General features: G+C 47.4%; 4 protein-coding genes across 4 annotated transcripts in view; 3 read left to right on the top strand and 1 right to left on the bottom strand.

The window, feature by feature from the left end:
• Positions 1 to 20,441, top strand: part of LOC120819070 (uncharacterized) — a 36,712-nt gene that overhangs the window by 327 nt on the left and 15,944 nt on the right. The gene's annotated exons all lie outside the window — the stretch shown is intronic.
• Positions 348 to 3,074, bottom strand: LOC144382991 (chymotrypsin-like protease CTRL-1). The gene is made up of 6 exons (XM_078103638.1): positions 2,963 to 3,074; positions 2,746 to 2,760; positions 2,457 to 2,625; positions 1,921 to 2,189; positions 1,620 to 1,768; positions 348 to 1,369 (listed from the first exon to the last, which is right to left on the bottom strand). The coding sequence occupies exons 1-6, from the start codon at positions 3,015 to 3,017 to the stop codon at positions 1,058 to 1,060; spliced, it is 969 nt and encodes a 322-aa protein (XP_077959764.1). The 5' UTR covers positions 3,018 to 3,074; the 3' UTR covers positions 348 to 1,057.
• Positions 3,108 to 13,813, top strand: LOC144408022 (fructose-bisphosphate aldolase A-like). The gene is made up of 5 exons (XM_078103639.1): positions 3,108 to 3,713; positions 3,799 to 3,959; positions 12,681 to 12,939; positions 13,058 to 13,257; positions 13,377 to 13,813. Exons 1-5 carry the CDS (start codon positions 3,542 to 3,544, stop codon positions 13,467 to 13,469), a joined length of 885 nt encoding a protein of 294 aa, XP_077959765.1. The 5' UTR covers positions 3,108 to 3,541; the 3' UTR covers positions 13,470 to 13,813.
• Positions 18,769 to 19,946, top strand: LOC144408023 (fructose-bisphosphate aldolase A-like). The gene is made up of 3 exons (XM_078103644.1): positions 18,769 to 19,217; positions 19,328 to 19,527; positions 19,647 to 19,946. The coding sequence occupies exons 1-3, from the start codon at positions 19,169 to 19,171 to the stop codon at positions 19,737 to 19,739; spliced, it is 342 nt and encodes a 113-aa protein (XP_077959770.1). The 5' UTR covers positions 18,769 to 19,168; the 3' UTR covers positions 19,740 to 19,946.

Genomic DNA, 20,441 nt, shown 5'->3' with positions numbered 1-20,441 from the left:
TAGGGTTTAACGTTATTATTTGTACTTAAGTAAGATCTGTAAATCAAGAGAGACCATGTTTTTAGGGATTTACTTTTGGTGGTTTTGTGGCAGGTTGTCATCAACCAAATAACCCTCTAAGGAAAAATGCTGTTCAAAGTTTCTCCCAATCTAGGTTGGAAACCAAACCCGACCCCCTCTCATTTTCCAGTATAATACAAGTTCTAGTAACTTGGACATAATCATTTTAAGTGATGTTGCTTTTTAGCTTTAAATATTAAGCGTTTTAATTATGTGCTGTGGATCATCTAATCTTTTCTAAAAGCAAGCAAATGTTGTTTTTGTTCAGAAATTAAAATAAATACAAATAAAGTTGAGAAATATTTAATTCTCTGTACCCAAGCAGTGAATCAACCCCCACATTGCCAAGGAAGGCGTGTCATTTCCTGTAAAGTACCATTTCATCTTCATTAACCGTATGATTCCCTTAGTTCAAGCCCTGTAAGAAAACCTTGTAAACCCTGTAAAGTCAAGTACTACACTCATTAGGGAGAAACAAAGGTTCAACATTCTGCAAACAATTTGTATTTGCTCCCTAACAATTTATTAAAATGAAGATATAAAAGAAGGAATTGGCCTACTTTGCATAGTTTCTCATGTAAATAGCGTTTTTATCGGTGAGCTATTTTTGACAGTCACAGGACTCCAAGCGTCAAGTTACAAAAAATGCAGAAGTGGCTTTGACAAGTCAATGACACTTGCATTGGGCAGTCAAAATCCAATGCATGGAAATGGGATTTCTGTGACTGATATTGTTGCAAATTTGTTTTAATATTAAGGGAGATTTTTGTGTAAATGAGAGGTGATGTTTGAAACCTATGTGATAAAGTGTGTGTTACCTTTTTCAAACTAGGCCAATAGGAAAGTGCAATCCCCAAAACATTCAAAAGAGTGCGCTGTGTGGTGAAACTTTGACAATGCAAACGCCACTACTATCACTGTGATGCCATGCATAGAAATACAAACATGATGTAATACAAGAAAGGAAGAATATAGATGTTTTTTGCGTAGAACGGCGCTATTGTGTCATAGTGTTCTGCAGGAGCATCGCCGCAATGATGATGACAAACGTGAGCTCAGGGGCAACCGACGAGGCCGTGTTGGGAGAGCGGCACACAAAGCTGTTGTCGGCATCGGTGCCGTTGGACCTGAACGTCACAAAGCTGACGGTCGCCCCCGCCACTTGCTCCGTGATCCAAGTCTGGAACTGAGATACTCTGGCGTAAACTTCAGGGAAACCGGCCCTGGCACACGGTACTCCGAAGCTGGTGATGCCCGCCTGGATCCAGTTTGAGGCTTGTTTGCATTGCAAAGGGCCGCCAGAGTCCCCCTGTAAAGGGAGGCGCAAAACGGTTAGTTGATACTAGGAATGGAATGGACCCCAAATTCTCTGGTGCTGAAAGACCTGATCAGAAAAGTATATATAAAATCCCAACAATAACCACTTAATTCGACCTAATAAGGCCTCAAACAGAGAGATCAGAGATTTTAACCGTCTATTGAGTTTCTTTGAGCGTTTTTAAGGAAGAAAGATAATCGACCCGACTTCAAATATTACAACAATGGATTATTATTTTAACCTGGCATGTTCCTCTGTTCTCTTCTCCCGCGCAAATCATTTCGTTGGTGATGTTCGCATCTGCTTCCAGCCGGTAACCGCAAGCGCACTGGTTTTCTCCCACCACGGGAACCGGGACCTCCTGCAGCGGCTGAGATGCCGGTAAGGACACTGTGGGAGAAAGAGGAGACGCTCAGAAGATGCTGTGTCCATTCGTACACTTTTTAAAGACTTTTTCACGGCCGTTGATGTTGTTGTCACAATGCCGCCCTGGCGCCCACTCGCTGAACGTGTGATGGAAATAACATAGAGATGGAACTCACAGTTACTTCGCAGATTGCCCCAGCCGGTGGCCCAGCAGGGGGTGGAGGTGTGGAACTGGCTGACGTTACTCGCCAGGCAGACGGGTCTGATGAAGTCATTGAATTGGACGGGACTTTGGAGCTTCAACAGGGCGATGTCGTTGTTGAACAGGGTGTTGTTGAAGTCCGGATGGACGAGGACCTGGGACACGGTGCTCCTGACCTCGTTGCGGTTTGGGCCAGCTTGAGTCTCTCTTCCCAAGTAGACGACCCACGCACCAGGTGTCAGTCTGACGATAAATCAAAGAACAGTCGTCATCGAGACAAACGTGTTGTAGCAAGTTTTATCAGAGGTAGACAACCAGGATGTAAATTTGAGTTCCTCAATCGAAGAAAAAGAAGGAACTATAAAACAATACATTTATAAATTGAAGTAATAATTGTAGTAAGAGATCCTAACACTATCAGAGTAATCGTTTTTTTATTTATTCATCAGTTTAACCTATTATTTGTATTCATAAGCGTCATAAATGTAATCTGCTATGAGTTCGTCTTACATCACCATGCAGTGTGCTGCCGTGAGCACCCACTGGGAACTGATCAGTGTTCCCCCGCAGATGTGAAAGTTAACGGAAGCCAAATGCAGGCTGACCTGCCAGGGCCACGACCCGGCTGTGGCGTTCGCACCACCCACGACTCTCGTGTTCCGAGGCGCCTGTCCACAATCTGACAAAGCAAAGACGGCCGCGTGTCAGCACACCAAAGGCTGCTCCACAGGTGACCATCGATATGTCGTTGGAGCGTCACAGTGTGTCTGTGGAATGAAAGAGGAGGGAAGGTGCTTACCCTGAGCCTTTGATGCTGTAAGAGAGAGAGAGAGAGAGCGAGCATTACAAAGCGCAACTAAGGACACATGGTGGCACTGCTGCGCCTCCTGACGGACTGTGTCTCGCGTTGTTCATTTTTTTTTTCTTCCTTTTTTTAAAAACGGGTGAATACTGTTCACCAAAATGAATCACAGGTTTGAAAAGAGATAAAACTGGTGAATCAGTGTGAAGCTCACCGTGTCCCGCGAGGACGGCACAGATCAGGAGTTTGCCCACAGTCCAGGAGGCCATTCTGTGATGTGACGAAGCCTTCGGTAAGCGCAGAGACTCCTGATGGGAGTGTTTGTCTTCTGAATAGAAACGCTGCTGTGGTTGGAATATTTATATTGCCCAAACCTGTTTATGCTTTAAGGCGTGGCTACTTTGTGACTGAGAAAAAACTAAAAAAACATTTTGTCATCCAGTCAGCCAGTTGACCCTGTTTTCGTCTTACACCTGCAGCCCTTTTGTGCTGTATTTTCAGTTCATGAAAGTTAAGTGTAACATTTTGGCCATTAAGTGTAACATTTTGGCCATTCAAAAATGGCTCAGGTCTTCCCTTTCACTTATGGTTACAAAAACACTACGGAACCGGTATAAGGAAGTTACTCAAAAACTGTGTTTAAACAAACCACCACAGATGGAGCCAGTTTTCCTATCTTGTGTCTCCTCGCCCTCCAGGCAGCGTGGCTAAGCGCTTCCAGAGCATCAATGCTGAGAACACTGAGGAGAACAGGAGGCTGTACCGCCAGCTCCTCTTCACCGCCGACGATCGCATGAACCCTTGCATCGGGGGCGTCATCCTCTTCCATGAGACCATGTACCAGAAGACCGACGACGGAAAGCTCTTCCCCGAGTACCTCAAAGGAAGAAACATGGTCGTGGGCATCAAGGTCGACAAAGGCGTTGTCCCTCTGGCCGGAACCAACGGCGAGACAACCACCCAGGGTGAGCAAAGAACGGATCATGAGGTCAACGTTTTTAAATACCTTTGTCGTACTTACTCAAGGTGTCGCCTCACCGTCTTTCACAGGTCTTGATGGACTGTACGAGCGCTGCGCCCAGTACAAGAAGGATGGTGCCGACTTTGCCAAGTGGCGCTGTGTGATGAAGATCACCCCCACCACTCCCTCAAGACTGGCTATCATTGAGAACGCCAATGTCCTGGCCCGTTACGCCAGCATCTGCCAGATGGTAAAAAACTTAAGACATCATTTAATTTTACAGGCTTCATCCATAACATAGTATGTTATATACTGTATAATACCATTCAAAACCTCAGAAAAAGCAACCAAATGACTCTGCAATGGCAACTGATTGTTGTCGGGGGAGAATTTGTTGAGGTGCATGTTGTGAGAGTCTCAAGAACTTGTATGTGACCTTTCTTGGGAAACTCGTGACCTGACCTAGTCTACGATGAAATCCATATGTGGCTTGGACAGACCATATCATGTTCTTCCATTTACCTTTTTCCTCTGTTTTCCTGTCTGTCAAAATGATTGATTTGGTCCCACTAAGAGGGTCGTGGAGGTTCCCGAAACAACATCTGGTTAGCATTCCTCGAACCTTCAGAGATGTATAAAAGCTCCTCGTCCCCCATAGAAACTTGGTCAGATCTTCCTGCTCCTTTTGGGGGAAGGAACTTTCTGTCCCTTTTCAGCTGAATTGTAGTCATTTGACTTCTGTCTGTGCTTACGGCTTGTGCTGATGATTTCTGTATTCTTTATCATTTTTCTATATTCTAGTTAGTAATAAATACTTAATCACAAACCAAGCTCAAGATACTTTTGATTTCTCACATGGGCTAAATCCACAAATTTCCACCACAAACTTGGCGACGAGGATGGGATGGACGCGTGATCTGGACTCTGACGGACGGACAGGAGGCCATATAGTATAGGTGATTCCTCCCTGAGGGTGAGAAGCTGCCGTCCCGACGAGACCCGGATTACCGATCCATCCAGTTCAAGAAAAGAAACGAAGAACACGCGGTGAGAGATCAAAATTGTTTTAAGGCAGACAGAGTCATTGACAAAAGGGTTTTAGGCCTATCTCACAACGAGTGTGTTGTAGACAGACGTGTCTGGGTCACCTGTAGTATTCGTCACAAAGTTGCAACATCCTGTGTCTGAAGTTCACAGGCGCGACTTTGGATCAGTGCAGTAGACTGAGTGACCAGAGAAAGCAACGGTCAACTGACTTGCCTTAGTTATGCATGTGGTATTTCTTTGTTTGTATGCACCTTTATAGGCGCGTACACTCCGGGTATACAGATACAGATAACTAAATGGGTAGTGTTCAGAGTAAAGGGGAGACGGGTGATAACCATGAGACTAATATCCTGCCACCATTGTGTAAATTTATGTCAGAGCGTTATCCTGGCAGTTTGAATCAAATACAAAAATGGGTTGAATTGGGGTTTCCTTCAAAGGGGAGTTTGAGTGAGAATCAATTAGAACAGTTGGAACTGCAACTGAGGGAAAAGGAGAAGAACGATGCAGCTCAGCATGCAGGCCTGTCGGGAAGAAAGCAAAAGAAGAATGTGGTATGTAAGGCAGATTGGGAAGCTTTCAAGATGTGGAAGTATGAGTCGGAGAGAAGGGAGAGACAGAGGTTGGTAGCATTTAATTCATTAAAGACTGAAGATCCTACAAAAAGTTTTGAAATGTGTACCCCTTCTAACCTAAAAACACTTTATCCTTGTTTTTATGAGTTCCTGAGGAGATTGGTGGACACGGATCTGGACTCCCCCCCTCCCCTCACTGCTACTCCAGCTCCAACCTTCATGAACATGAGCTGCTGAGTCTCCTCAGCAGGAAGCAGCACAAGCAAACTTTCCTCGGTTTGACAACAGCCCACCAGGAGGGAAGCCAGATTCAACCTCCAACACCAGCCACATGACCTTTTCACCTACTGTGACCCGCCTGCAGGCTCAACAAAGGCGGGCCTTGCTCAGAGAAGGGGAAAAAAACGTTGTTCGATCCTGCAGCTTCTTTTCCAGTGGAAGGGGCGCAAGGGCCGATGATGGTCTTCAGACCCTGGTCAGATACCGATGTGACCAAGGCAATGAGCCACGTCTGCAGTCCCAAGGACAATCTTGCTAAGTGGGAGATTGATCTTCAGCAATTTGTCACAAAATACCATCCTAGCATGTCAGAGCTGCGGCGTCTGATGTGCAGACTTCTGAAACATGACTATCACAGTTCAGAGTGTGTTCAACACCACAGGAATGGCTGCTCGCCTGGAAGATCCTGATTGTGAGCATGGCACGGATGTGGACATTAAAAGTGCTGTAGATGCTCTCATTGTGTTGGTAAAAGAAACTTTTCCTCTGAGACTGAACCTCCCCACCGTCACCTCTATGCCACAAGGGCCACAAGAAACATGCAGCTCATTCCTGGGACGCCTGACGACAGCTTTTGACATCCACAGTGGCCTTAAGCTACTTGATCCAATGGGGGCACAGCCCCTGATGCCATATGAAGTCCATCTGAAAGAACATTTTATAGGCAGAATGAGACCTGAACTTAAACGGATGGTGAAAAGATCATGTGCAACCTGGAAAACGTGTGCTCTTGCAGACATCCTTCAGCACGCTGAACACGCTGAAGATGAGTTACACAAGAAAGAGGACAAACTAAAAGGTTTTGAACAGGCTCAGTATGCAATGTTTACGTGCTTGCAGTACCAACAATTTGCCCAAGGCCAACATGGAAGAGGAAGAGGTTATGGAAGAGCTCGTGGCAGAGGCAGATCAGATCGGACTTACGGGAATTATGATCCAAACGTGTGTTACAACTGTGGACAGCAAGGACATTGGCGAGCACAGTGTCCTGAGCACATGAGGATGAGACACATCACACGTCTGACTGAGGGAGGCAGAGGGAGGGGCGGACCCCAGAGACGGATTACCCCACCACGATGAGAAAGTAACACACCCTACACAAGCTCATAAACGAAACAAATAGCTAACACAACCACACACACACACACACCTTAGATTACAGGTCGAGTAACTAACTTATTTTTATATTTAGAAATTCCCATAATTGACATTGATGATTTCTTGCCATCCGGTAACGCTTGCAGTTGACTCAAGAGCATTTGGCATTGTGTTTGAGCTCAACATCAGATGGCATTTACAAAAAAGAAAAAAGGAAAAAAAAGACTAAATTGCAATTATTTTAGATGTTCAACTACAGTCCAAAAACCCTCCTGTATGTATATGGATGAAAACTACAAGCATACCTTGATGCATAAATTACTCATGACCGTGTACACACACAGTAGAATATTACATGCATGACATTACATTACATTGCACATCCCATGCAAGCATAGGGCGAGATAGAAGGTATGTGGACGTATGGCATGACCAAAAGTTGGAGGAAGAGAGATTGTGGTTGAAGTATGTGTATTGGTCAGAGGAGGCTGCTGCGGTGTCTGTATCTCTCTCTCCTTCCAAAAGGAAAAAAAAAAGGGTTCCTTGACTCTACTCCACATTTCATTGGCTTAACCATCTCACTGGGAATGACAGGATCTTGGTCCATGGTTGCATGAGTGTGTCTCGGCCTGAAGTTCAGACCGGGTGCAGAGGATCCTCATGAAGAGTATAGCGCTAGTGGTAATGTAGATCACACTACGTTGATCACACGAGTAAGTGTACACAGGACAGTAGAGCTCGTTGAGGAATACAAATAACATGCAGACTTGTATAGCCACCCAAACAAGAAGACATAAGCTGGTTTGTTTGTTTTTCCTTTATTGGGCGTGGCTATAAATGGATAGGATGTCCAGTGGGTCACCACGGAAGTCAGGTGTATTCCACAGAAGCGCTTAGGAACATCTACATTATTTATAACTCCCTGCAGGGTCGGCCCATCTACATTATGTGGCTGATATGATGATTTGCAGCCCATCAAAGGAGGCTTGTAAAATTGATACAATTTCGCTACTTAAACATTTGGCAGAGAACGGAAATAAGGCTTGCCTACGAAAAACTTAAATTTGCTCTAGAACAAGTGACTTATCTGGGACATGTGATCACAGCTGAGGGCAAAATCCCTCTCTCCCAAACGTATTGGGGCAATTCAATTGGTACCAAAAACAAAAAACCAAAAAAAACAACGGATGATGAGTTTTTGGGGATGACTTCATACTGTAGACAGTGGATCCCTATTTATTCAGAAAGAGAGGCACCTCTCTCGTTCATGGTCCACGGTAAAGGCCTCAGCGCGCATGACAAACTGACTTGGACTACTGAAGCTGAAAAGGCTTTTCAGGACTTAAAGACTTCCTTATCACAGGCCCCGACTCTGGGCCTACCGAGACCCGACTTACCGTAGACTCAGTTCATAGACCAGAAGGACTGTTAAATGACATCAGTTTTGTGTCATCTTCATGGAGGACAACTTAGGCCTGTTGCCTACTTCTCCTCAAAACTTGACCCTGTTGCTTCGGGTCTTCCTCTGTTTGCGAGCGGTGGCAGCAGCCGAGAGAGACATTTTAGCATCATGTGACATTGTGGGCTTCTGTGATGTCCCACTCATGGTCCCACTTACTGTCTCTCATATCTTACATGCCCAGAAGATTTCTCACCTCTCTGCTCAGAGATGGTTCAGGTGTCATACGACATTGTTAGAACTGCCTAACGTAATTGTCAAACGATGCGATGTCCTTAACCCAGCTACACTTCTTCTAACTGCAGATGATGGAGAGCCTCATGATTGTGTCGAAGTCTTGCAGCAGACATGCATACCAAGGCCTGATCTGTTGGACACAGCTCTTCCCAATGTATCTTGAGCTGTTTGTGGACGGCTCTGCTTCTCGCTCACCCGAAACAGGCGGCGGCCAGGAAACAGGGGAGCGGATGCAGCGGCAAAGAAGGCAGCCTCACAGGGCTTCCTTTTCCCCTTCACTCAAATGCTTTCCACACCGACCGATCCTAGTCCTTATGCCGATCTTCCCACACTTCAGTCTCTTGCCGGTGCACAGGAGCATTCCCTGTGGAAACGATCTGGTGCCATTCTTGAGGGCGGAGTCTGGACAGGGCCAGACAGTGGGCCTTGTTTGCCACATGCTCTCTTCCACATTTATGCTAAGCTGTCTCATGGAAGAGATCACGTGGGCAAAGGGGGAATGTGCACTGCTATAAATGAGCATGCTGATATATTGTGCTAACCTCTCCCCCTCACTCTCAGCACTGCACGGGCAGGTAAAAGCGGTACTTCCATCCCCGGCTACTGCAGTCCAGCACCACCTGAAACAAGGAGACTGGGTCCTCATTAAGGATCACTGGAGAAAGCACTGGAAGCAGAGACGCTACACAGGGCCCTTCCAAGTACTCCTGACCACGGAGACGGCAGTTAAGGTGGAAGGGAAAGCGACGTGGGTCCACACCAGCCACTGCAAACGCATCCCGGATCCAGGAGACGAAGGAGCACCTCCATCTGGTTCCGGTTAAGGGGTTGCAGGGGGGAGAGCCCTCCCCCACTGCAGTGTTCCAAGACACCAACGAGCCCGGTAGAGATGGCAGAGACGGCAGAGACAGCAAGAACGGCAGCCACCCAGAGAAAAGCAATAAAAGACAGATCTCCAGCGCCAAAGGACACTTAGGAAGCATGGTTGGAGCCTGAGAATGAACATGTGCATATTCCTGACGCTGGCCACATTTGTGCGGATTTCCCTCACAATCAATGAGTTACAACCCCCTTATGTGAAGATCACGGATTCCAGCCTTCTCCACCTCTCCAATAGAGAATTTCCGGAAGGGAAAATAAGCTTCCACTGTCCAGCAAAACAATGCGACGAGACGAGTGTTTGCTCTACACAATCGAACATGATGCATAGGTTAAAATAGAAAGTCACGTAATTGAAGTTGTGTGTGTTCCCGGGGTAAGAAGAGATAGAGTATGTACTGTGTGGGTGCACGGAACATTTGATTTAGCAGATCCACCATTCTGGTGCAGTAAACCACGATCGTGTCAGTGAGACAGTCAGCCTAAAACAGTACCACCTGAAATAATTTACGAAGCCGGTAAACCACAGGCCATGACCTCCCGCAGGCCAGAACAGCCCCCCACTAAAGCAACTTGGAGGCAAAGGTCGATCTCTTTCAAATGTCCAAAAGGGGGGGTGTGGAAAGGAGGGTTGCAAAGCTTACATGTTACGGCTGATCACGCCGCACTTAGGTCACTGGTCAGTCCTGAACTCAGAGGACTTTAGGACTCAGTGTCAGTCAAACGACACTTGCACAGTGACTCTAAATCCTAAATATGACACAAGTTGGGAATACCCGTTCTGGTGCGCTCAACTTGCAGACTGTACGACGGAGACAGCCCACTTCACTCGGCTAGATTGGCAGTATGCGTGCAAAGTAAGCCTACAGTCAAGAGAACTTCCAACCCGTACACCACCGTACGAGCCTGACAATATTGCGTTGACTATTGTGAATGACCTTGCTAACGAAAGGAATGTCTAATTGTTGGATATGTCAGCATATGCCCACTTCATCTACAGCACCTATGCTGGTTCCTGTTCCATTCACGGAAGCCGAGGGGTGGCCTGAGCTATCTCATCGATTTGTGAGTAATGATAAAGGCTGTTACACTCCTCCAAACGGCGACAACAGCGAAGAGGACAGTTGCCTGTGAGGGTGGAAGTTGTACGTTTGCAGTTAAGCGGTTCAATCTGAAAATAGACCTATAGGTATTAATCAAGTGATGTTGTTTAGATTAACCTATTACAAATGATGTCCAACAAGGGTTACGATATCAAGTGCAAATGGCTCTCGGGGAGACTAATTGCACACCGGACAGTGAAGTGTTAAAAAACCTGCATGTACTCTCATACCAGATACAGCATCTATTCAATTGGAGATGGGCATACAGGGCATCCCCTGGGCAAATGATTTTAAAGTCACACACTCAACCTGGAGTAGACATAATTGTAGTAAACCTTAATCCCAACCAGACATCAGAGTAGAGATTGTACCAAACCAGCACCTCCCATTCCGGTCCATCCCTTAACCAACGTCAGCTGCTGTGTTAACTTCTATGCTCTGGCTGAATTTCATCTAGGTACGAGTGACTGTAGTAATGATATTATCAGCTTCACCACTGAATCCAAAGATCTCGCATTACCGGAACAGGTTTATTTAGTTTGTGGCAACATTGCTTATAGCTGTGTTCCAGTCATAGGGAACCTTCATAAAAAGTCAGATACTGGGAAATGCTAGTCAGCATACCTTGTACCCCTAATTAGACAGGCTGACTCCAAGGAACTTGCTCCATTCCACGTACGTCATAAACGTGCCATTTCACTAGATTCAAGGATTTTGAGCATACTAATACCATCGTATGGCACCTACAGGAGCCAGGAGGAAATAATGGCACTCTCAACAGTACTGGAAAGACACAGGAATAAGACTTCAAAAGCACTTTCCGAAATGCAAAAGGGAGTAAATTACATCAAACACATGGTATTACAAAATAGAAGGCCTCTGGACCTCGTTTTGGCCTCACAAGGCGGGGTATGCAAGATAATTAACACTGAATGCTGCACTTACATCTCTGATGCAACATCATCAGTTTATGATGTGGTGGCAGACACAGAACAAGGCATTAAGGAGCTGCATGAAGACCACGGATGGAATCCTTTTGGGGAAATACAGGCACGAGTTGGATCACGGGGAACTTCTCTCTTATAGAAACTGCTAACTAGGGGGCATCATTTTGTCTGTAATTATTATAACCCTAATTGTAACTGTTTTAGAGCTCTTTGTAAGGAAGGTTGTCAGTACTTATGTATCAGTTGAACACATGAGTATTATTACGCAGCGTCCAGTTCAGAAATGGACTCCACCATATCTGGATAGCCTTGACAGGGACAACGAATGTGAATATTGTGTGTAACTGGACGATATTTTATGTGTGGGTGGTTTAAGTAAATGTTCTCATGTACTTTGAGTTAATGATGTATGTTCTACGATTTTTTATGTTTAATTTTTCATTCTTGATTTTGAATTGATCGTTTAACGTTTTCCTGATTTCTTAGTTGTCAAAGAATGACAAAAAGAGAGGGATGTCGGGGGAGAATTTGTTGAGGTGCATGTTGTGAGAGTCTCAAGAACTTGTATGTGACCTTTCTTGGGAAACTCGTGACCTGACCTAGTCTACGATGAAATCCATATGTGGCTTGGACAGACCATATCATGTTCTTCCATTTACCTTTCTCCTCTGTTTTCCTGTCTGTCAAAATGATTGATTTGGTCCCACTAAGAGGGTCGTGGAGGTTCCCGAAACAACATCTGGTTAGCATTCCTCGAACCTTCAGAGATGTATAAAAGCTCCTCGTCCCCCATAGAAACTTGGTCAGATCTTCCTGCTCCTTTTGGGGGAAGGAACTTTCTGTCCCTTTTCAGCTAAATTGTAGTCATTTGACTTCTGTCTGTGCTTACGGCTTGTGCTGATGATTTCTGTATTCTTTATCATTTTTCTATATTCTAGTTAGTAATAAATACTTAATCACAAACCAAGCTCAAGATACTTTTGATTTCTCACATGGGCTAAATCCACAAATTTCCACCACAATTGTGACCGGTCTTTTTCCAATAAGTCTCTCTTATCAATGACTGAAGCCTATTAGCGTTATCTATTTCTTCCGTAAAGGAGAGATAAAAGTAGCTATTTTACCTTCAGACCACTGTAAATGACTGACGTAGCCTTATGAAGATGCCGTAAGTCTACATTGTTTGTAACTTTGGAATATTACAACAAATAAACCTAGTGTGGAAAACAAATAAAACTCTGACCCTCTCATGGTCTCCTTTCTTGCCTCCTTGTTATCAACTCGCTTTTGACTGCCTTTTTTGCCAACACAGTCATTTTGACTCAATTTCTTCTCTCCCCTTCTCAGCACGGCATCGTCCCCATCGTTGAGCCTGAGATTCTCCCTGATGGTGACCATGACCTGAAGCGGTGCCAGTACGTGACTGAGAAAGTCCTGGCTGCCCTCTACAAGGCCCTGTCTGACCACCACGTCTACCTGGAGGGCACCTTGCTCAAGCCCAACATGGTTACCCCAGGACACTCCTGCTCACACAAGTTCAGCAACCAGGAGATTGCCATGGCAACGGTTACTGCCTTGCGCCGCACCGTTCCTCCCGCAGTGCCTGGTGAGTTGTAAACACACACACACACAACACTCTCTTGTTGACATGCACACAATAGCTGACATTGCCGAGGAACATATAGTGTGTGCATGACATTCACTGAAATGCTATTCCTCTACAGGGGTTACCTTCCTGTCTGGTGGCCAGAGTGAGGAGGAGGCTTCCATCAATCTGAACGCCATGAACCAGTGCCCTCTGCACAGGCCCTGGGCTCTGACCTTCTCATATGGCCGTGCCCTGCAGGCCTCAGCCCTCAAAGCCTGGGGCGGCAAGAAGGAAAATGGAAAGGCGTGCCAGGAGGAGTTCATGAAGAGAGCCCTGGTATGTGTGAAGAGAGATAAATAGTCTAGTGATGTGTTACTTAGATGCAGTACAGTTTGTTATGAGAATTCAACATCTTATTGTGCATTCGGTAATACCTCTGTTTTTGTCTCCAACAGGCTAACAACCAGGCCTGCCAGGGCAAATATGTCTCCTCTGCAGCCAGCACTGCTGGTGCAGAGTCACTGTTTGTGGCCAACCACGCTTATTAAAGCATGGACACTCACTATTCCCCTCTCCACCTTCTTCCCACCATTATCACTTGATCATGGAGAAGGCCACGGCCTCATAGGCACCACCTAACTGCTTATAAACAAACAGCACTTTTAAAGAATATTGGCTTAAAATCAAAGTGAAAACTTCCGTGTTTGGGTTGTTGGTGCAGCCATTCTGAGAAAATGTTCTGCCTCTATTCCCTTTCCTTTTATTTTTAAACCTTTTTTCAGGTAGATTCCCAAAGTTTTGACACAACTTGTATTATTTTTCCTTGGTCCGATTCCAGCAAGTGAAGTTAATGGCTTGTACTATACCGTTGAATAAAGTATTTACCCTTTCATTTTGCTGAACTACATTTTTGCGAATGTAGCAGTGTGGAAATAGGGTTGTCCTGCTACAGTTAACTGCGCCTGCCGACCACTAGGGCGGCGGTACTATATAAAGGCTGCCCCCCTTCTCGCGCCCCACGGAGGCATCATTTCCGGGTCGGGTGTCTGTCTGCACAGAGTGGCGACAGAGTGCTCCGTGCCCCGTCCCCCGTCCCCCTTTTTGCTCTTGGGTCCTCTCAACCGGTGGTAAGTGTTCTCCCTCTCCGTGTTAGACCGAACGATATTCTGTGGCTAACGTTATTGTGGTCACAGGTAGATGTCCTCCTGCCGTGTGGGTTTTTCTCTCCCCCCCCCCTCTCCCTGTGCAGGTTTGACCTGGGAAACAGGTACTTGACTTTAAATTAGCTTCCAAAAGTCTTTGACATGTAGCTTGACAATACTAACCCTATGTTCATTGACAGGGAATGCTCATCAGCTGGCTGAAATCCACCGGGGGTGATTTTATGTGACAACACTCCGTTGATTCGGGCCACTGCTGCTTTGACTGCTGCTTTGACTGCTGCTTTGACTGCTGCTTTGACTGCTGCTTTGACTGCAGCTTTGCCTGCTGCTTTGACTGCAGCTTTGCCTGCAACTGTGACTGCTGCTTTGCTGAGTAGTTAATCGTTTATTTTGTATTTCTTTTGGTTTGTTCCATTTATTTTCTTTTTTTTGTTTGGGTTACGTGAATTGTTTGGGATTAGGTTGATTTTTATGTGAATTATTTTCTTTTTCTGTTTTGTGTTGTAAATTTTTGGTTTAATCCTCTTGTAAACCTTCTTTTTTTGTCATCCTTCCCAGCGGCTGTAGGCTGGTGGTGGCGCCGGTGGTGTGGGTGGTGGTGGTCTTCTTCGTGTGTCGTGTCCCATTGGATTGTTGTGCTATCACTGGGTGAACTCTGGTTTGGTTTTCTCTAAGTTTGTTCTATTAATTTTCCTTCCCCTTCACCGGCGCTTCTCACCATTAGGCCTTAGCGATTAGTTTTCTTTTCTTCTTTTGTGAGAAATGTTAGATTTTACGGAAATGTATATTTATTGAATAAAAATGTTTTTGTAACCTGGGAACCACGAGCCCTTGCCTGTTGAGTGAAACGAACCCGCGTGCTTTAAAAGGTCTTGGGCCTATCCCAAGTGGCGTTGCCGGTAGAATAGGGAACCATTTCGCCACACTTGGCGTTGCTGGCAGGACTCTCTCTCCTAACGGCAAGGACGTGTGTTCCCGGGGTGTTTTTAGTTTTTTTTTGTTGGTGCACTAATGTCTGTCTTGTAGGCATTTGGGTTTAAGGGGACAAAGCAGCAGTGGTTTCCAGTGGATCTTCATGCCAGTCTTCATGCCAGCTTTGTGGCAAGGTGATGCCCCACTCTGGAGTTCTGGTTGTGAAAGATCCCCCTGGTGGTGTTCCGGCTCAAGTGCCTGGTATTCTGGGCATGAATGTCATCCGTAAATGCTACCAAGAGCTCTTTGGGCAGCATGGCCTAACCTTGTTTTCTCAGCCCTGTGTTTCTGAGGCTCCGGGGCCGATTGTGCGAGCACTGCAGCAGTGTTATTATGCGGAGGTTCCTCAGGATAGCCCAGGAAGAGTAAAGGTCAGGGGTAAAAGGGTTTGGCGGATTCCTGGTGGCGTCATGAAGATCGTTGCAGCCACGTGCTCTGAACAATTCTCTGCCTCCACAGTGTTGTTTGAGCCCTTGGAGTCTGGGTTGCCGAGTGGCTTGCTTGCTTCTCCTGCCCTGGTTCAAGTAGTTAGGGGCACAGCCTACATACCAGTGGTTAATGTCGGCTCTGTTGAGGCTGTGCTGCACCCCCGCACAGTTATTGGCATCCTGGGCCCCGTCAATGTCATCAGCCTTCCTGCAGGAGTGACTGAGGTGCCGTCGGATAGGGCGACCATGTCCTCTCACAGTTTCCCCTACTGTACCACACCAGATGGAAGAGATGGACCTGTCGTTCTTGCCCGCTGATCAGCAGAGTCAGGTGAGGTCTCTACTTGGGCAGTACGCCTCTGTCTTTTCGGCTCACGATGGGGATTTGGGTTGTACTGACCTAATCTCCCACGACATCCCATTGGTTGATGATACACCGGTCAGGCAACGCTATAGGCGTATTCCACCTTCGGAGTATGAAGTGGTAAAGGAGCACATTAATCAGCTGCTCTCATCAGAGGTAATCCGGGAGAGCAGCAGCCCCTATGCCTCCCCAATCGTGTTAGTGAAGAAAAAGGATGGTAGTCTGCGCATGTGCGTTGACTACAGACAGCTAAATAGTAAAACCAGGAAAGATGCCTTTCCTCTACCACGCATAGAAGAGTCCCTGGATGCGCTATCTGGTGCCTGTTGGTTCTCTACCCTGGACCTGGCCAGTGGTTATAACCAAGTACCAGTTGCAGAATTAGATCGGGCAAAGACTGCTTTTTGTACGCCATTTGGTCTATTTGAATGGAACCGGATGCCTTTTGGGCTCTGTAATGCCCCCAGTACTTTTCAGAGACTAATGCAGCGTATTTTCGGGGATCAGCAGTGCCAGTCTCTGTTGTTATACCTTGATGATATCGTCGTGTTTTCTTCAACAGTGGAACAGCACTTGGAGCGGTTAGAAGTAGTGCTAAGCCGACTTGAAACCGAGGGCCTCAAGGCCAAGCTAAGTAAATGTTCATTCTTTCAGAAGGAGGTCCTTTACTTGGCCATGTGATCTCTGCCGAGGGTGTCTCTACCGATCCGAGGAAAATTGAAGTGGTAGCCAATTGGCCGATTCCCACTACCGCCTCGGAGCTGCGGTCTTTTCTTGGTTTCGGCAGTTATTACCGGCGTTTTGTGGAGGGCTTTGCTGAGTTAGCAGCCCCCTTGCACAAGGTTGTGGCGGAGGTCGGCCATGCTAGGAATGGTAAGAGGTCTGAGCGTGGGTTCATTGAGTGTTAGACTGACGACTGTCAACGGAGCTTCCAAACACTGAAAGCTAAGCTCACCACTGCACCGGTGCTGGCTTATGCAGATTTTTCCCTCGCCTTCATTTTGGAGGTTGATGCGCGTCATGGCGGTTTGGGAGCTGTGCTCTCCCAAGAGCAATCGGGAAAGGTAAGACCGATAGCCTACGCTAGTCGAGGCTTGAGGCCCACCGAAAGAAACATGTTGAACTACAGCTCCATGAAGCTTGAGTTTTTGGCCCTCAAGTGGGCCATGACCGATAAATTTAGAGAGTACTTGTTGGGCAATAAGTGTGTGGTTTATACTGACAACAATCCCCTTAGTCACCTGTCCTCTGCTAAATTGGCTGCTACTGAGCAGCGATGGGCAGCCCAGCTTGCCTCATTCGACTTCGAATTGAAGTATCGATCCGGGAGGAGTAACAAAAATGCTGATGCCCTCTCCCGTCAGCATCCCCCAGGTCCTCAGGATATCCAAGTGATGCTCCCTGGTACTGCGATACCTCAGCCTTTGCAGCAAGCCTTGGGGGCTAGACCGATAGAGGTGACCCAAGCTGCCATTGTAGCATTGCCACAACACACCCACTCTGAGATGTGTGCCTTTCAGCGGGCTGATCCTGTTATCCAGGAGCTGTTGGAATTTTGGGACCCAAAGCGACGTCCCAGCCCCGAAGAAAGGGCACGGTTGTCCCGGCCCACGCTGTCTCTCCTTCGCCAGTGGGACCGTCTGGTCGAGAAGGATGGAATCCTTTATCGCCAGATGTTCCGCCCTGATGGTGCGGAGGCTGTGCTTCAGCTGTTGCTTCCTGGTACACTGAAAAGTGAGGTTTTGACCCAAGTCCACCAAGAACATGGTCATCAGGGAGTAGAGCGGACACTGGCGCTCCTCCGTTCTTGGTGTTATTGGCCTGGCATGTCTTCAGATGTGGTCCAGTGGTGTCAGACATGTGAGAGGTGTCAAACTGCTAAAGATGTACACCCAACCGCTCGCAGCTACATGGGCCATCTGTTGGCGTCCCGCCCTAACGAAGTCCTTGCCATAGACTACACTGCTTTAGAGCCTGCCCAGAATGGGGTGGAAAATGTCTTGGTGATGACAGATGTCTTCAGTAAGTATACAATAGCCATACCCACCCGAGATCAACGCGCCCCTACGGTGGCTAAGGTTTTGGTGGCAGAGTGGTTTTACAAGTTTGGTGTCCCTGCCCGGTTGCACTCTGACCAGGGCCGTAACTTCGGAAGTTCCCTCATTCAACAGCTTTGTGGTTTGTACGGTGTTGTAAAAACCCGTACTACCCCATACCATCCAGCTGGGAATGGTCAGTGTGAGCGGTTCAACCGAACCCTCCACAACTTGCTGCGCACACTGCCGGTGACTCGAAAGCGGGACTGGAACGCATGCTTGCCTCAGGTGTTATACTGTTATAACACCACACCCCATCAGGCTACTGGAGAATCCCCCTTTTTCCTAATGTTTGGTCAGGACCCTAGGCTTCCGGTGGATTTCTTGTTGGGTAGAGTTAAGAGTCCAGTTGGTGGAAGAGTCCATGAGTGGGTGCAGGAGCATCAGGCTCGACTACGGGTGGCATTTGAAGGTGCCAGGGAACGCTTGCAACATGCGGCCGACCGCAGGAAGCAAACCCATGATAGACATGTTAAGGACCTGCCATTGGGTGAGGGTCAGTTGGTGTTCTTGCGTGACTTCAGTGCAAGGGGGCCCCATAAGACCCAGGACCGTTGGAGCTCTGTGAGGTATCGAGTGTTGAGGGCACCCAGGGAAGGTGGTCCAGTGTACACCATTGTGCCAGTAGATGACCCGACAAAGGTCAGGCAGGTTCATCGCAACACGCTGAAGGCGGTGGTCGGAGTTAACCCCCTTGACGGTGCCCCTCCTTGCAACCTGGTGGTGGAGGAGCCTCCCGCTGCGGATGAGCCGTCATACGAGGATGACTTGTGGGTTCTTGAACAATCTCCCCCTGTGCGCCCTTCTGCTTTGCCCTGCAACAGATCGACTTTGAATCCTCTACCTCCACACAAAGGGCTGGTGTCGTCTGTCCCAGATTCTCCTGGGGGTAGCTCGCCGACGATTCCACCTGTTGGAGCATCGACACTTCGGGTGGCCTCTCCAGATGGCTGTTCTGGCCCCAGCTACGTGGCCCCACGTCGGACCACACGGTCAACTGCCGGCCACCATAACAATGTTCACCATCTTCCGCGGCCAGTGGGAGAAGTGGCTGTTGCTAATCCTCCCCCTGTCGTGTCTAATTCAGTCTCTGCATTTTTTCGACCTTGGTGCTAATTCATAGCACGTGCATTGATTTGTCCATCGGCGGGGCGTCGATGCAAGAACTGGGGGGTAGAATGTAGCAGTGTGGAAATAGGGTTGTCCTGCAACCAGGAGATTGCCATGGCAACGGTTACTGCCTTGCGCCGCACCGTTCCTCCCGCAGTGCCTGGTGAGTTGTAAACACACACAACACTCTCTTGTTGACATGCACACAATTGCTGACATTGCCGAGGAACATAGTGTGTGCATGACATTCACTGAAATGCTATTCCTCTACAGGGGTTACCTTCCTGTCTGGTGGCCAGAGTGAGGAGGAGGCTTCCATCAATCTGAACGCCATGAACCAGTGCCCTCTGCACAGGCCCTGGGCTCTGACCTTCTCATATGGCCGTGCCCTGCAGGCCTCAGCCCTCAAAGCCTGGGGCGGCAAGAAGGAAAATGGAAAGGCGTGCCAGGAGGAGTTCATGAAGAGAGCCCTGGTATGTGTGAAGAGAGATAAATAGTCTAGTGATGTGTTACTTAGATGCAGTACAGTTTGTTATGAGAATTCAACATCTTATTGTGCATTCGGTAATACTTCTGTTTTTGTCTCCAACAGGCTAACAACCAGGCCTGCCAGGGCAAATATGTCTCCTCTGCAGCCAGCACCGCTGGTGCAGAGTCACTGTTTGTGGCCAACCACGCTTATTAAAGCATGGACACTCACTATTCCCCTCTCCACCTTCTTCCCACCATTATCACTTGATCATGGAGAAGGCCACGGCCTCATAGGCACCACCTAACTGCTTATAAACAAACAGCACTTTTAAAGAATATTGGCTTAAAATCAAAGGTCCGATTCCAGCAAGTGAAGTTAATGGCTTGTACTATACCGTTGAATAAAGTATTTACCCTTTAATTTTGCTGAACTACATTTTTGCGAATGTAGCAGTGTGGAAATAGGGTTGTCCTGCTACAGTTAACTGCGCCTGCCGACCACTAGGGCGGCGGTACTATATAAAGGCTGCCCCCCTTCTCGCGCCCCACGGAGGCATCATTTCCGGGTCGGGTGTCTGTCTGCACAGAGTGGCGACAGAGTGCTCCGTGCCCCGTCCCCCTTTTTGCTCTTGGGTCCTCTCAACCGGTGGTAAGTGTTCTCCCTCTCCGTGTTAGACCGAACGATATTCTGTGGCTAACGTTATTGTGGTCACAGGTAGATGTCCTCCTGCCGTGTGGGTTTTTCTCTCCCCCCCCCCCCCCCTCTCCCTGTGCAGGTTTGACCTGGGAAACAGGTACTTGACTTTAAATTAGCTTCCAAAAGTCTTTGACATGTAGCTTGACAATACTAACCCTATGTTCATTGACAGGGAATGCTCATCAGCTGGCTGAAATCCACCGGGGGTGATTTTATGTG

The sequence above is a fragment of the Gasterosteus aculeatus genome, chromosome 5 (assembly GCF_964276395.1).
Source record: "Gasterosteus aculeatus chromosome 5, fGasAcu3.hap1.1, whole genome shotgun sequence".
In the NCBI taxonomy this organism is placed as follows: Eukaryota; Metazoa; Chordata; class Actinopteri; order Perciformes; family Gasterosteidae; genus Gasterosteus; species Gasterosteus aculeatus.
This window is presented reverse-complemented; position numbering and strand designations above follow the sequence as displayed.